Source organism: Somniosus microcephalus, chromosome 4 (genome assembly GCF_052327205.1).
Source record: "Somniosus microcephalus isolate GS21.2 chromosome 4, FLI_Smic_1.0, whole genome shotgun sequence".
Lineage (NCBI taxonomy): Eukaryota > Metazoa > Chordata > Chondrichthyes > Squaliformes > Somniosidae > Somniosus > Somniosus microcephalus.
The window spans coordinates 266,490,146-266,505,682 of record NC_140990.1 but is presented as its reverse complement, the minus strand read 5'-3'; the positions used below and the strand labels follow the sequence as shown (position 1 = coordinate 266,505,682).

At 45.0% G+C, this 15,537-nt stretch overlaps 1 protein-coding gene across 8 annotated transcripts in view; it reads right to left on the bottom strand.

Moving 5' to 3' along the window:
• The window catches only part of tanc1a (tetratricopeptide repeat, ankyrin repeat and coiled-coil containing 1a), a 242,169-nt gene extending 229,975 nt beyond the window's left edge, over positions 1-12,194 (bottom strand). For 7 of the 8 annotated variants that reach the window (XM_085986345.1, XM_085986352.1, XM_085986347.1 and 4 more), the window contains exon 1: positions 11,960-12,194. Coding sequence is in view for 1 of the 8 variants with exons in the window: in XM_085986348.1 (XP_085842474.1) it covers positions 11,960-12,005 (46 nt within the window). In the remaining 7 variants the exon portion in view is untranslated. The remainder of the gene's footprint in view (positions 1-11,959) is intronic. The other variant, XM_085986349.1, reaches the window with a different exon arrangement.
• Positions 12,195-15,537: the final 3,343 nt, after the last annotated feature.

Sequence of the window (15,537 nt, the reverse complement as noted above, 5' to 3'; positions counted from 1 at the left end):
ACAAAACAAAATAGTAAAATGTTTTACAGGCACATCAATAAAAAAAGGTTGGGATGGGAATAGGGCCATTAAGATAATACCACAAGAGAGATGGCAGAAATATTAAATAATTATTTTGTTTCAGTATTTACCAGGGAGACAGAACAGGTGGACATGACATTGAATGATGAGATTAGTAATGAGATAAGTGCAAATAAAATAAAAAGAGGGGATATTATTAAATAAACTAATCAAACTCAGAGGATAAAACTCCTGGCCTGGATGGATTGCATCCATGCATTTTAAAAGAATCTAGGGTAGAGATAGTGGAGGCATTACTACAGAAATGTAATAATTCGTTAGAAATATGTGTCATGCCTGAGGACTGGCAGATAGCTAACATAACACCTATATTTACTAAGAGGGATAGAACATGTCCGGGGAATTATAGACCAGTCAGCTTAGCATCAGTGGTAAAAAAAAAAAATGGAATCCCTACTAAAAAGGAGAAAATAGAACATCTAGAAGCCAAAAACATAGCAATGAATAGTCAGCATGGATTTCAAAAGGGAAAGTCTTGCTTGACCAACCTCATTGAATTTTTTGAAGAGCTAATAGAAAGAGTAGACAATGGTAATGCAGTAGATGTAACTTATCTAGATTTTCAAAAGGCCTTCGATAAGGTACCCCATAATAGACTGATGAACAAGGTCAGAGAATGCAGGGTTGGGGGACAAGTAGCAGCATGGATAGCTAGCTGGCTACAAGACAAAGCAGAGAGATGGGGTAAAAGGTAGCTATTCACAGTGGCAGAAGGTGGGTAGTGGTGTTCCACAAGGGTCAGTGCTGGGACCACTGCTGTTCACAATTTATATTAACGATTTAGACTTTGGAATCAAATACACAATTTCTAAATTTGCAGATGACACCAAATTTTTTTGGGGGCAGGGGGGGGAACAATCAATACTGAGGACGGCAACAAATTACAGGAGGACATTAATAAACTTGCAGAATGGGCATATAATTAACAAAGGAAGTTCAACATAGATAAATGTGAGGTATTACATTTTGGTAGGAAGAATAGGGAGGTCACTTATCACTTGGAGGGTGCGAGTCTAGGTGGGGTAGGGGAAACAAAGGGATCTCGGAGTACAAATACACAAATCACAAAGTTGCAACACAGGTTAACAAGACCGTAAAAAAAAAGCAAACCAAGTACTAGGGTTTATTTCTAGAGGTACAGAATTCAAAAGTAGGGAAGTTACGCTAAACCTGTATCGAACCTTGGTGAGACCACACTTAAGAGTACTGCATACCGTTCTGGTCGCCATATATAAAGGATATGGCACTGGATAGGGTGCAGAGAAGATTTACAAGGACGATACCAGAAATGTGAGGGTATACATATCAGGAAAAGATGAACAGGCTGGGTATCATTTCTCTTGAAAAAAAACTGAGGGGTGACGTAATAGAGGTCTATAAAATTATGAAAGGATTTGATAGAATGGATACAGAGAGAACGTTTCCACTTGTGGGGAAGATCATAACTAGAAGCCATCAATATAAGATAGTCACCAAGAAATCCAATAGGGAATTCAGAGGAAACTTTTTTACCCAAAGAGTGGTGAGAGTATGGAACTCGCTACCACAGGAAGTGGTTGAAGCGAAAAGTATAGATGCATTTAAGGGGAGGCTAGACAAGCATGAGGCAGAAGGGAATAGAGGGTTATGCGGATAGATTTAGATGAGGAAAGACGGGAGGAGGCTCAAGTGGAGCATAAACGCCGGCGTGGACTAGTTGGGCCGAATGGCCTGTTTCTGTGCTGTATATCCTATGTAATGTTTATAGCATTCTACAATTTTACCTAATGCAGTGTAAAACTGTCAAGCCACGTTAGTACCTAAACATCATAGCCATGCTCCAGACCCAGACTACGCAGAGTATATGCTGTTTTATGCCATTTAATGCATCATCAGGGCTACTGACTTACAACAATCAAGTAAAACTACATTTTTAATTAAAGTATTATGCAAATGCTAGCAGTACTGAGTCAAATTGGGATTTGTCAATATTTTGTGGAAACTGAATCAGTGACCTTGATGATTATGTTTTTTTACCCATGTACACAATTTAATAACTTTTTTTTAAATGTAGGAACCAGAAGCTGATGTCCCAGGTATATTGGAGGTGTGTAGAATAACTGGGTTGGGGAAAGAGCAGTGGAAAAGTTTGTCAGGAAATACTGTTCCAGGCATCTGGAATCAGTGGAAGGGGAGTGCCTGGGTATGGGAGCAGCATAGAGCTGTTGGGGTGTGGAAGTACTAGGAAGGATCTGGGAGTACTAGAAATGGTGTGCTGGGAGTGTAAAGGTGAGGGTATGGGGGTGTGGTAGTAATGGAAGGGTGGGTGTACTGGGATGGCAAAAATGTGTTTAGGGAGCATTGGAAGGGTGAGTTACAGATCTGGGAACATTGAGAGTAGTGTCAGCTGATTGGGAACAATAGGATGCAGTGATGGGGTTTGTCCAATATCTACCAAACTGCTGGGCTCAGAATTCTGGTAAGGGGATGTATGGATATCAGAGTAGTGAAGGAGATTGCTGCAGTCTGGGACCATCGATGGGGGTGGGCATCATGGGGTGTGGAAGCAAGGGTTTTGGTTGCACAGTGCTGAAGTAGGAAGGAGGTGCAAGGGTCTGGGACGACTGAAGAGGGGATCTTGGGATCCAGGAGAACCAAGAGGATAGGGTGTGGAACTAGTGCAGAGGGGCCTAGGGTCTGGGTTCCCCAACCCCGCACAGCCCGCTTCTACCTCCTTCCCAAGATCCACAAACAGGGCTGCCCTGGTAGGCCCATCGTTTCAGCCTATTCTTGCCCCACGGAACTTCTCTCTTCCTATCTCGACTCTATCTTTTCTCCCCTTGTCCAGTCTATTCCCACCTACATCCACGACTCTTCCGATGCCCTCCGCCACTTTAACAGTTTCCAGTTTCCTGGCCCCAACCGCTTCCTTTTCACCATGGACGTACAATCCCTCTACACCTCCATCCCCCACCAGGATGGCCTGAGGGCGCTCCGCTTCTTCCTTGCAGAGGCCCAACCAGTCCCCATCCACCACTACCCTCCTCCGCCTGGCTGAACTTGCCCTCGACCGTGTCCGTTCTATCTCCCGCACTTCTGCCCTCACTCCTGCCCCTCCCTCCCGGAACCATGATAGGGTTCCCCTGGTCCTCACCTTTCACCCCACCAGCCTCCACATTCAGCCGATCATCCTCTGCCATTTCCACCATCCCCAAAGTGATCCCACCACCAAATGCATCTTCCCCTCCCCTCCCCTTTCAGCATTCAGTAGGGACCGTTCCCTTCGAGACACCTTAGTCCACTCCTCTATCACCCCCAGCACCCCTTCCCCTGGCACCTTCCCGTGCAGGCGCAGGAGATGCAACACCTGTCCTTATACCTCCCCCCTTCCCACTGTCCAGGGCCCCCAAACACCCCTTCCAGGTGAAACAGTGATTTACTTGTACTTCTTGCAATCTAGTATACTGTATTCAATTTTTTTTCAATTTTATTTGTCACATAACCAAATACAACAAGTGAAATCCAGTCAGTGAAATGCTTTTTTCTTAACAAGCAGAGCGCACCAATCAGCAAAGGACACTTAGCTGCCTGGTACGCACGGAGCCCGCAAGGACGGCAGCCATCGCAATAGGGTCCGCTCTCGCCTCGCTCCGCCTTTCCCGCACTCCTGCCCAACAATCTTCAGCCGCCGTGGTACCGACGTCCCTGGGCCTGCTTCTCCCTGGCTCTCCTTCCACCCAGTCTGACCGCTGAGCCTCCCGCGGTGTCTGACCTTCCGGGGCCTGCTTTTCCCGACCTCGGTACACTGGTCGCATTCCCTCCTACCGGTTCGACCTCAGAGCCTCCCGACGAGGAGCTGCCTGCCGCCGTGCTACAGTGGGTCATCGCGGCCTCCATCGCTGCTTCTGCTGACTCACCACCGACTCTTTCTTTCTAGAGGGAATCTTTTTGCCTGAATACCATTCAATAAAGAACCAATGCAAAACCAAAGGTAGCATTGCGATGAAACCAAGATACAGCCAGTCATATAGCTCTGGTGAGTCCTCACATTTACCACAAATCTTCAGAGCATCTATTCTTTCCCCTCTTGGGCATACTCCACAGTCTCCATATTGCAGCAGACTACCATTTAGGCTTTCTGTTATTTGCTTTCCACAGTATATACTGTATTCGCTGCTCACGATACGGTCTCCTCTACATTGGGGAGACCAAACGCAGATTGGGTGATCGCTTTGCGGAACACCTCCGTTCAGTCCGTAAGGGTGGCCCCGAGCTTCCAGTCGCCTGTCATTTTAATTCACCGCCCCATTCCCACTTGGACCTCACCGTCCTTGGCCTCTTGCATTGTTCCACAGAAGCTCAACGTAAACTCGAGGAACAGCACCTCATCTTCCGATCAGGCACTTTGCAGCCTTCCAGACTAAATATCAAGTTCAACAATTTCAGATCATAACCTCGGCCCCTATTACATTTTTACTTATATTTTTTTACCCACACCTTTGTTTTGGTTCCCCCCCCCAACTTCCTTTTTTTTTTCTCTCTCCCATTCTGCCAGCGCATTTCACACCTAATCTAGAGCCGTCTTTTGGTCTCCACTAGTCCTATCACCATCTCGTCTCGTTTTCAATACCTCTTAATGTCTCTTCTCTTTTGTTCTCTCCCAGCCCAGCCGCTTAATCTATTTCATTCCCTGTGCCTCTTTAGTCTTGATAAAGGGTTTTGACCCGAAACATTGACTCTAATTTCTCTCCACGGATGTTGCCTGGCCTGCTGAGTTTTTCCAGCATTTTCTGTTATTTCGGATTTCCAGCATCTGCAGTATTTTGCTATCGTACTAGGGTCTGGGAGATTTTATTTGAGAAGAGGTGAAATAAAATGAAGACTGTATACCTTCATGAATTGCCCTCGTAAAATTCAGAAGACAATGGCCCAAAATTTGCAATCGGAGGCTTCCCGCGGACGGATGCTGCCAACCTGTAAAAAATTTACAAATATACCTGGTGACCCAGGAGGCATGGAAACTTGCGATTCTGGGGCTCCCCGGGTACCCGCAGGCAGAGGCCCACGTATCCCAGGGGCGCATGCAATAAAAGGGAGTCCCCATTCATACTTATGGGAATATGTACAGAAGTCCCATAAGTATGAATAGGGATCACTTAAAAAATACACAAACACATGAAATAAATTTTAAAAATTATATATTTAAAATTAATTAAAATGCCATTTTAAACAAAAATTTAATTGAGAAAAAAATGTATGTTTTAACAGGGCTAAAAATAAACTTACCTTATTGGACAGGGTCTTTAAAGTATAAATGAGAGATAACTTTTTTTCTATTTTTTTAAAAACTCTTGCTGGTAAAAGCAGGCTTTACACCTGCTTTTACCAGGCGTAAGAATTTTACGGACATTCAGTGGGCAGAAGTTGGGCAAATAACGCCACTCTCCACCCACAGAGACGCGGGGATCTGTCCGGGTTTTCCTGGAACCTGCGCGGCCCCTACGGTGCCGCAAAATACGGCCCAATGTGCGCACTAAGCACTTCAATTTAGTTACTTAAAGCGTTTAGTGCATCTACAAACTTCAAATAACTAAGACATGGCTACCGAGTAAGCAGTTTGTAAAAACCCACAACAAAAACATTTCTATAGCTAATTCTCGGCCATGAATGGGAAACACCTCGAAGTTCTTTGAAACACATACTGCGCTTTTACTATCTTAGGGCTTTTGTCACACAGGCAGGTTATCAGTGGTGGCGGGGGGGGGGGGGGGGTGAAGAGAAAAAAGAATGTATTGGCACATGGGAGCAACAGCTGGAGGAAGCAGATGCTGAGGGGGCATCTAGCAAGAGGCCTAATTTCACAAGCCTCGGGGGTTGGGGGAGTGGGGGGGTGTTGATACTGTGGATAACAGCACCACAAATCAGGAGCTGGGAGGACTGACTCAGGAGCTAAGTATAATAAGTTATAAGTAAGCTCAAGTGCAACAATTATTATGGGAAAAGTGTAGCCCAGGAAAGTATTACAAAGTCAACACTATACACAAGACTTTTAATATACGACTCCTGTGGTGTAGCTCATTAAGAGTCAGAGTTTACATTGTTTTATGGTACCTAACATACACTATATTATGGTGATTAATAATAAGACTTATTCAGAGTAATTGGAAAGTTAGTGATATTTTGAGGCTCAAATTCTACAATTATATGCATACTTATAAGTGGAAGTATAAACCAGTAGCCTTGATTACTTTACAAAATTAGCCTAACTATGTAATTCATTTTATCTCTTTTTTCAATGCCCATAAAAAAGATGGCAGGGCAAATGTTTCAGTTGTAAGTCGGTAGGAGACAGGTTCCAAGAACGGTGTAGTAGTAGTGCCGAGTTGGAGAGTCGTATGTGTGGGAGTTTTGGGAAAGTGATCCTGGGTTATATGGAGAGAGGGGGAATAAGAGAGTGTTTCATAAATCTGGGGGATGGTTGTAGGATGTAGAAGCATTTGGGAGAACTGTTCAGCACTGGAAAAGGTTCACTTAATGAGAAGCTAATGTCAGGGCACGGAGGGAGTGGGTATGGAAAGTGTTTTGGCAGATGGGCAGAGTTCGAGGTGGGAGCACTGGGACATTGATGGGCAAGTGAATTTGGGGTGCGCCAATAGTGGGATATGGAAGTAATATGTAGGGGGTGTGGAGATAGGGATTTTATTAGGGATCACATGTGGAAAGGCATGGGCGTCCAAAGGGTGGGTGTGACTGTTGGAGGGAGTGGGACATCCCCACTTATTGGGAAACGGAATAAATCAGTGCTCTCCCCTACCCACCCAACCCATTCCATGCCCACAAGTGGTCCCGGCTACTCCCTCCGTAACTCCTGATGCGTCCAACCACAGCGCCAAAAGCCACATTTCCAGCCGCTGATGGGAACCGGCTATAAGTCTGCCAATATAGAACATACCAGTTTTAAAAGCATTGAACAACATACAGTTTCCAGCATTCTGCAAGTGACTCGGGGATAGAGGAAGCCGCCTCGGGAATGGAAAGGTATCAGTTGCAACTCGAGGGTCATGGGAGGGATCTTTTGCATAAATCACAACACTAACTATCTTGGATATCTCACATTAAGTGAACAACAGCACAGCTGCCTTTGGAAGAATTCACTATGAAAACTGAATAGAAAACTGTGACAGACATTATGGAAATAGCATAACAGGAATGGATTACAAGTAGTCATTACATATGGCAAGTTTTAACATACGATTAGTAGATTCCCCATGGCACTGCTGCTCACTGAGCCAGAGGATTCGCTCTTTTATAATAGGTATGGGATTAATTAACACCAGGGCCACTGATTTACATTGACTAAATAAGTCAAGTTCCACCTTTTCAAATGTATCCGGAGATTCTAATCATCATTCTTCACAACTTAAAACATTTCACAGCCAATGTATTAATTTTGAAGTGTAGTCACCGTTGTATTGTAGGGAAATGCAGCAGTCAATTTTTGCACAGCAAGATCCCAGAAACTGCAATGAGATAAATGATTTGATTTAGTGAAATAAAAACAGAACATGCTGGAAATACTCCAGCATGTTCTGTTTTTATTTCAGATTTCCAGCATCCGCAGTATTTTGCTTTTGTATTTGTTTTAGTGATGTTGGTTGAAGGATAAATGTTAGCCAGGACACCAAGAGAACTCCCCAGCTCTTCTTTGAGCACATAACCTAGACTGTCACTTCAGTGCAGTACTAGAGGAAGTTGTGGGCTGCTGCACAAACCTATAAAACATTCAATGCATTTCAAAGTATTCATTATGAAGCACAAGGGGACATTTGACGCACGATAAGGCATTATAGAAATGCAAGTCTCTCTTTCTTTGTTTACATTGAACAAATCATTTTGCTCACAATACAAAAATGTGGGTGGGTAGCTACAAATAACAGGAAACAAGCTGGAGTTTGGTTTTTAATTCATTTTCGATTTAAGGAAGGGAATTCCAGAGAATGGGACCAAGGTGGTTGAAGGCATTACTGCCAATTGTGAATTCAGAGGTTAGAATCATAGAATGGTTACAGCACAGAAAGCAGCCATTCAGCCCATCGAGCCCGTGCCAGCTCTTCAAGAGCACCTTGGCTAGTCCCACTCCCCCACCCTTTCCCTGTAGCCCTACAATTTTTTTCCCTTCAGATACTTATTCAACTCCCTTTTGAAAGATAAGATTGAGTCTGCCTCCACCACCCTTTCAGGCAGTGCATTGCATATCTTAACCACTCGCTGCGTAAAAAAGTTTTTTCTTACATCGCCTTTGGTTCTTTTGCCAATCACCTTAAATCTGTGTCCTCTGGTTCTCAACCTTTCTGCCAATGGGAACAGTTTCTCTCTATCGACTCTGTTCGGACCCCTCATGATTTTGAACACCTCTATCAAATCTCCTCTCAATCTTCTCTGCTCCAAGGAGAACAACCCCAGCTTCTCCAGTCTATGGACATAACTAAAGTCCCTCATTCCTGGAATCATTTTCATAAATCTTTTCTGCACCTTCTCCAAGGCCTTCACATCCTTCCTAAAGTGTGGTGCCCAGAATTGGACACAGTACAGGAAACTGTGTTATATCCGGCACCGATGGGACCGAGCTGTTGCCGTCCCATCAAAACTGCCGGACATACCAGCGTTAATGTTGAAGCATACGGAGGTTTTCATCTCCATATCTAACAACACTGTTGCTTAGCAACAGCTTCAAACAGTCGGCCCGTACCTTGGAAGCGTCTCTGTAGCTTAGCAACAGCTTCAGAGAGACTTTCCAGAGCCTGACTGTTGAAAAAAAGCCACAAGAAGAAAAAATACCTAACGGCTCCTGATTTCTGCCGGTAGATCGAGGTTTCTGGACATACAACCTCCGGATAAACCAAAGTCTCCTGTACTCCAGTTGGGGCCAAACCAATGTTTAATAGAGGTTCATCATATTTTCCCACTTTTGTACTCTATACAGCCTGTACCTCTATTTATGAAGCCCAGGATCCCGTAAGCCTTTTTACATGCTTTCTCAATCTGCCCAGGCACCTTCAGCGATTTGTGCACACATAACCCCAGGACTCTCTGTTTGTGCACCCCCCTTTAGGATTGTACCATTTAGTTTATATGTCCTCTCCTCATTCTTTCTACCAAAATGTATTACTTCACACTTTTCTAAATTAAATTTCATCTGCCATGTGTCTACCCATTTCACCAGCCTGTCTATGTCTTCCTGAAGTCTATCACTCTCCTCCTCACTGTTCACTATACTTCCAAGTTTTCTCTCATCTGCAAATTTTGAAATTGTGCCCTGTGCACCCACATCCAAGTCATATCAAGAAAAGCAGTGGTCCTAGAATCGAGCCCTGGGGAACACCACTGTATACCTTCCTCCAGTCTGAAAAGCAACCGTTCACCACTACTCTGTTTCCTGTCACTTAGCCAATTTTGTGTCCATGTTGCCACTGTCCCTTTTATTTCATGGGCTTCAACTTTGCTGGTGAGCCTATTATGTGGCACTTTGTCGAACATCTTTTGGAAATCGATGTGCACATCAACCGCATTGCCCTCAGCAAAAAACTCGATCAAGTTGGTTAAACCCGATTTGCCTTTAACAAATTTGTGCTGGCTTTCCTTAATTAATTCACACCTATCCATGTGACTGTGAATTTTGTCCCCGATTACTGTTTCTAAAAGCTTCCCCACGACAGAGGTTAAACAGACTGGCCTGTAGTTGCTGGGTTTATCTTTACACCCTTTTTTGAACAACAGTGTAACATTTGCAACTCCCCAGTCCTCTGTCACCACCAGCATATCTATGGAGGATTGGACTATTATGGCCAGTACCTCTGCGATTTCCACCCTCAATTCCCTCAGCATCCATGGTTTATAGGACAGAGAAGGGCAAAGTTGTGGAGATTGAAACACAAGGATGAGAATTTTAAATTTGAAACATTGGGAACCAGGACTCAATGTAGGTCAGCGACAGCAGAGTGATGGGCAAGCAGAATTTGGTTTAGAATGGGATATGATCAGCAGCGTTTTGGATGAGCTTATGGAGATGGGAAGCCAGCCTCACAGCATTGAGATAACCGAGACTGGAGGCGACAAAGGTCTGAGCAAATACGCCGAGACATGCGACGGGCGATTTTTTAGTTATTTGTTCTCAGAATGTGGACAGCACTAGCAAGGCTTAATTAACCGCCCATCCCTGGTTGCAGTGATGCGGGGAGTCTTCTCATTGAACCACTGCAGTCCTTGCATGATGGTGTTACGTAGGAAATTCCAGGATATGATTCAGTGACAATAAAGGAACAGTGGCGATCCAATTCCAAGTCAGGATGTTGTGTGACCTGGAGTGTTTGACTCTAAGCTCAGCTTTTGACCTAACAGGACACAGAGGTTATAAACAATCTGGCTCAGCCTGAGATGCTGGCCAGTGAACTGATGGATCAATGGCAAAGATATAGTCTGCGGCAGGGACAAAAGACAGCAGCCAACATTTAACTGGAGAAAATTAAGGCTCATCCGAGACTGGATGTCAAACAAGGAGTCCAACAAGACAGAGGCAGTGGAGAGGGCCGAGACAAGTGGAGGTACAACAGGGTGTCAGTCATACCTGTGAAAGCTGATCCCGTGACTATAAATGTCACCACAAAAGGGCAGCGTATAGCTTAAGGGTGGATGGATAGATCCCTGTACTCCAGAGGTAATACAGGATGGGAGGAGAAGCCATTGCTGGCGATACTATCGCTGGAGATGCTGTGGCTACAATCACATAGATAAGAGTGGAACCAAATGAGGACAGTCCCAGAGCTGGACAATGCAGGGGAGGCATGGGAAAAGAATGCTGTGGCTGACAATGCAAAGGCTGCAGAGACACAGAAAAGGGATACTGCACCAGCCAGAATAAGGAGCCAAATAGTCTTTTGGTGCAAAAAAAGTGTAGTTTTTAGACTTTAGGACTGGCAAACGACACTGCAAAGGTCTTTTCAGGTCCTGTACATTCCTGCACTCTACCTTCATTATATGTTGAAAAAATGGTCAAATATGTTATGGCACCATAAAATTGCATATTTCTCAGATTAAAGATTTATTCAATTTTAGCCTTTGAAAGACAAAGTACATTTGGTAACACCCGTTCACATATTTTTGGAAGGATGAATAGTACACACGATGGTTGTATGCCACTTCTGATTCAGAACTATAATCATGATGATGATCTGAACGGTTCGCATTAGCAAAATCTGCTTGCAATTTATTTAAAGCTGCGCCTGCTGTTCACTTTCCTACTTGCTACACTAATTTTAAATACCGTCCTAAAAGCTACTGCTCATATACGAATTTTAATTACGAACCTTTTTAAAAAATATATAATTTAAAATTAGCAAAAGCCTCAATTCTCATACAGTACGAAAAATAACGACGAAAAAAACCTCCCAAAACATGCAGCTGCTGGAGTGATTGGGATCGTCTGCTTTACACCCATCCGCCGACATCCACATCAAACAAACTGGTTCTTCTGGCGGTCAGGGCGTTCCCAGCGGGTCAGGAACAAGTCCTCGCATTTCCAGCTCTCAGCCAGTCCGCACCCTGCCGTCTGCAGCCAGTGACTGGCGAACTCCTTCCCTACCCCCACAAAAAAACAACAGCCGGGCACCCTGCCCAGCCCCGGGTCTCCGACAGTCCCGCCACGCAACTTTCCCAAAACTTTCCCGCAAATAAATCAGTGCCGCCACCGTAACGGGATTTCGGCCCAGCGGCGGTTTCAACTCGCCGACATTACTGATTAACGCAACTGGTTCGGGAAAAGTTCCAGCGGACCGCACCGAGCCAGCAGGAGAGTCGCAGTTAACTATGGCGGACTCGCTTTTGCTTCAACTTTAAAACTTACCGACTCCCGACGAAACTTCTGTATTTTCAGTCGCCCTTCGCCGCATTAGCAGCCAGCCATTCTCCACTCTCCTCCCACAGACACCAATGAGGTCACTGAAAGGAACCCGAGCGCGATCGCTCCGGTCCCGCCTCCTCCCCGATCCTCACTGTGTCCGTTTTGCAGCGGAGCAAATCGTCCCAAACAACCGAGTCTTCGCGTGCTTTCTCTCACTCGCGCTCTGAGTTCGCCCATGCGCAGTACAGCAGCCATGCGATGACATCATCGCGCGTACGTCCTCCATGACAGGCTCCGCTAGGCTGTGTTTTGCGCATGCGTCCTATCGGATCAGCTGGCCGCAATACACCTCGCCCAATGGGGAGCGGGCAGGTCGGGGACCTTCTGTGGGCCTGGCCAAAGTGGCCATCAACAGGTCCAGGTAGCGGGCGGTCGAGGGGTTCGTTCAGCCCGACTGTCTTCCACGGCCACATTCGCATCCGGGTATCCCTGGAGATGGAGCACGCGGTGTCCGCCGGCACACTTGAGGCCTTCCAAGACTGGTGGGCGCCACGGGGACTGGAGTGCATCATCACCCCGGCCAATGTGATTTTAATTTAATTTGATACGTTTTAAAAATTAATTTAAGTTTTTAAGTTTCTTAACAGTTCATTTGTTCGGCCGGGAGAGCGAGAGGCTCCGCTCAGCGATGCGGAGAGCTCTGCGGATGGAGAAGAATGTCAACCACAGTCTGCTGGATCTGCACAAACTCTCCACTGGGAACGCCGACCCTCATTTGTGTGAATTCCTGCAGACCCACTATCTGAATGAACAAGTGAAGATGATCAAGAAGCTTGGAGATCACATCACCAACTTGAAGAGACTGGGACCCCTGCCTTGCAGGGAATGATGGCTTGTGACTTTGTACAAAGAGCTGAGACCTGAGCTCTGTAATGTCATTAACTGTAAATAAAATGTTCAAATTTTAAATTTAAAAAAATACATACGAATTAGGAGCAGGAGTCGGCCACTTGGCCCCTCGAGCCTGCTCCGCCATTCAATAAGATCATGGCTGATCTGATTACTCCACATTCCCGCCTACCCCCATAACCTTTCACCCCTTTGCTTATCAAGAATCTTTCTACCTCTGCCTTAAAAATATTCAAAGACTCTGCCTCCACCGCCCTCTGAGGAAGAGAGTTCCAAAGACTCAAGACCTTCTGTGAGAAAAAAATTCTCCTCATCTCTGCCTTAAATGGGCGACCAAAAAAAAAAATACACCCCGCCCGATGGGAAGCGGGCAGGTCGGGGACCTTTTCGTGGGCCTGACCAAAGTGGCAATTAACAGGTCCAGGTAGCGGGTGGTCGAGAGGTTCGTTCGGCCCGACTGTCTTCCGCGGCCACATTCGCGTCCGGGTATCCCTGGAGATGGAGCACGCGGTGTCCGCCAGCACACTTGAGGCCTTCGGAGACCGGTGGGAGACACGGGGACTGGAGTGCATCATCACCCCGGCCAATGTCATTTTAATTTAATTTGATAAGTTTTATTTAAAGTTCTATTAATTTACAGCTAATTGGTTCAACAAAAAGAGGACCAGTGGGCACCGGAGGGACTGAAATGCATCATCACCCTCGGCAACCAAATTTTAATTTAAGTTGTTAAGTTTCCTTTAATTTTTTTTTGTTAATTTGTTTATTGTTCGCACCAAAAAGAGCACACTCTGCCCGACTTTCCTTTCTGTGGTGTCAACGGAAAGGTAACTCAGGCAGGGTGAGTGATGGGCAGCTGAGCCGATATTGCCCGTTTAATATCCCTGCCAAAGTTGAAAGTCCTATGCTGATTGTCACTACAGTAGTTTTAGCATACCATTTGGGATCAAGCCAAAGGTGATGATGGCAAGGGTTTAATTACAACATCAAAGTGAATTTACTTCAATGGAAGAAAATATAACATTCATATTTAATTGCCATATTGCTTCTTTAATATTCACAATCCCCATTTCCATTAACAGCTAATCTTTTATTACACATTAATAAAATTATTTGCAGCATTCTAATGATAGCATTTAATAAAGTTTCTCACGTAATTCAGGTTGTGCATTGAATGTGAAGGGATTCCTGAATGCGAATGAGTAAAATGCCTACAAGATTAATTCCAGTCAAAGCACTACCCTGATAAATCACATCAATACATAGTTCAATGAAGTTACACCACTAAATGATATAAAAAGATCAATCTTAATGTGATTTTTACATTTTTGGATCTTCTTAGCCTGGATTATTGAGTTCCCGAAGCACAATGACTGAATTACATAAGAACATAAGTAGGAGCACGCCATACGGCCCCTCGGGCCTGCTCCGCCATTCAATAGGATCATGGCTGATCCGAACCTAGACTCACGTCCACTTCCCTGCCCGCTCCCCGTAACCCTTAATTCCCTTATCAGCTGGGAAACTGTCTATCTCCGTTTTAAATTTATTTAATGTCGCAGCTTCCACAGCTCTCTGAGGTAGCAAATTCCATAGATTTACTACCCTCTGAGTGAAGAAGTTTCTCCTCATCTCAGTTTTGAAACGGCAGCCCCTTATTCTAAGATTATGCCCCCTAGTTCTAGTCTCGCCCATCAGTGGAAACATCCTCCCCGCATCCACCCGATCAAGCCCCCTCACAATCTTATATGTTTCGATAAGATCGCCTCTCATTCTTCTGAATTCCTATGAGTAGAGGCCCAACCTACTCAACCTTTCCTCATAAGTCAACCCCCTCATCTCCGGAATCAACTGAGTGAACCTTCTCTGAACTGCCTCGAGAGCAAGTATATCTTTTCTTAAATATGGAAACCAAAACTGTACACAGTATTCCAGGTGTGGCCTCACCAGTACCCTGTATAACTGAAGCAAGACTTCCCTGCTTTTATACTCCATCCCCCTTGCAATAAAAGCCAAGATTCCATTGGCCTTCCTGATCACCTGCTGTACCTGCATACTAACCTGTGTTTCATGCACCAGGACCCCCAGATCCCTTTGTACTGTAGCACTTTGCAGTTTCTTTCCATTTAGCTAATAACTTGCTCTTTGATTCTTTCTGCCAAAGTGCATAACCTCACACTTTCCAACATTATATTCCATCTGCCCACTCGCTTAGCCTGTCTATGTCCTTTTGCAGGTTATTTATGTCCTCCTCACTCACTGCTTTCCCTCCCATCTTTGTATCGTCGGCAAACTTGGATACGTTGCACTTGGTCCCCTCCTCCAAATCGTTAATATAGATTGTAAAGAGTTGGGGTCCCAGCACTGACCCTTGCGGAACACCACTAGTTACTGATTGCCAACCCGAGAATGAACCATTTATCCCAACTCTCTGGCTATCTAACAGAAAACAATCTTCCACCCATGCCAGTATATTACCCCCAATCCCGTGATTTTTTATCTTGTGCAGTAATCTTTTGTGTGGCACCTTGTCAAATGCCTTTTGGAAGTCCAAATACACCACATCCACTGGTTCCCCTTTATCCACCCTGTTTGTTACGTCCTCAAAGAATTCGAGCAAATTTGTCAAACATGACCTCCCCTTCATAAAACCATGCTGACTCTGTCCGATT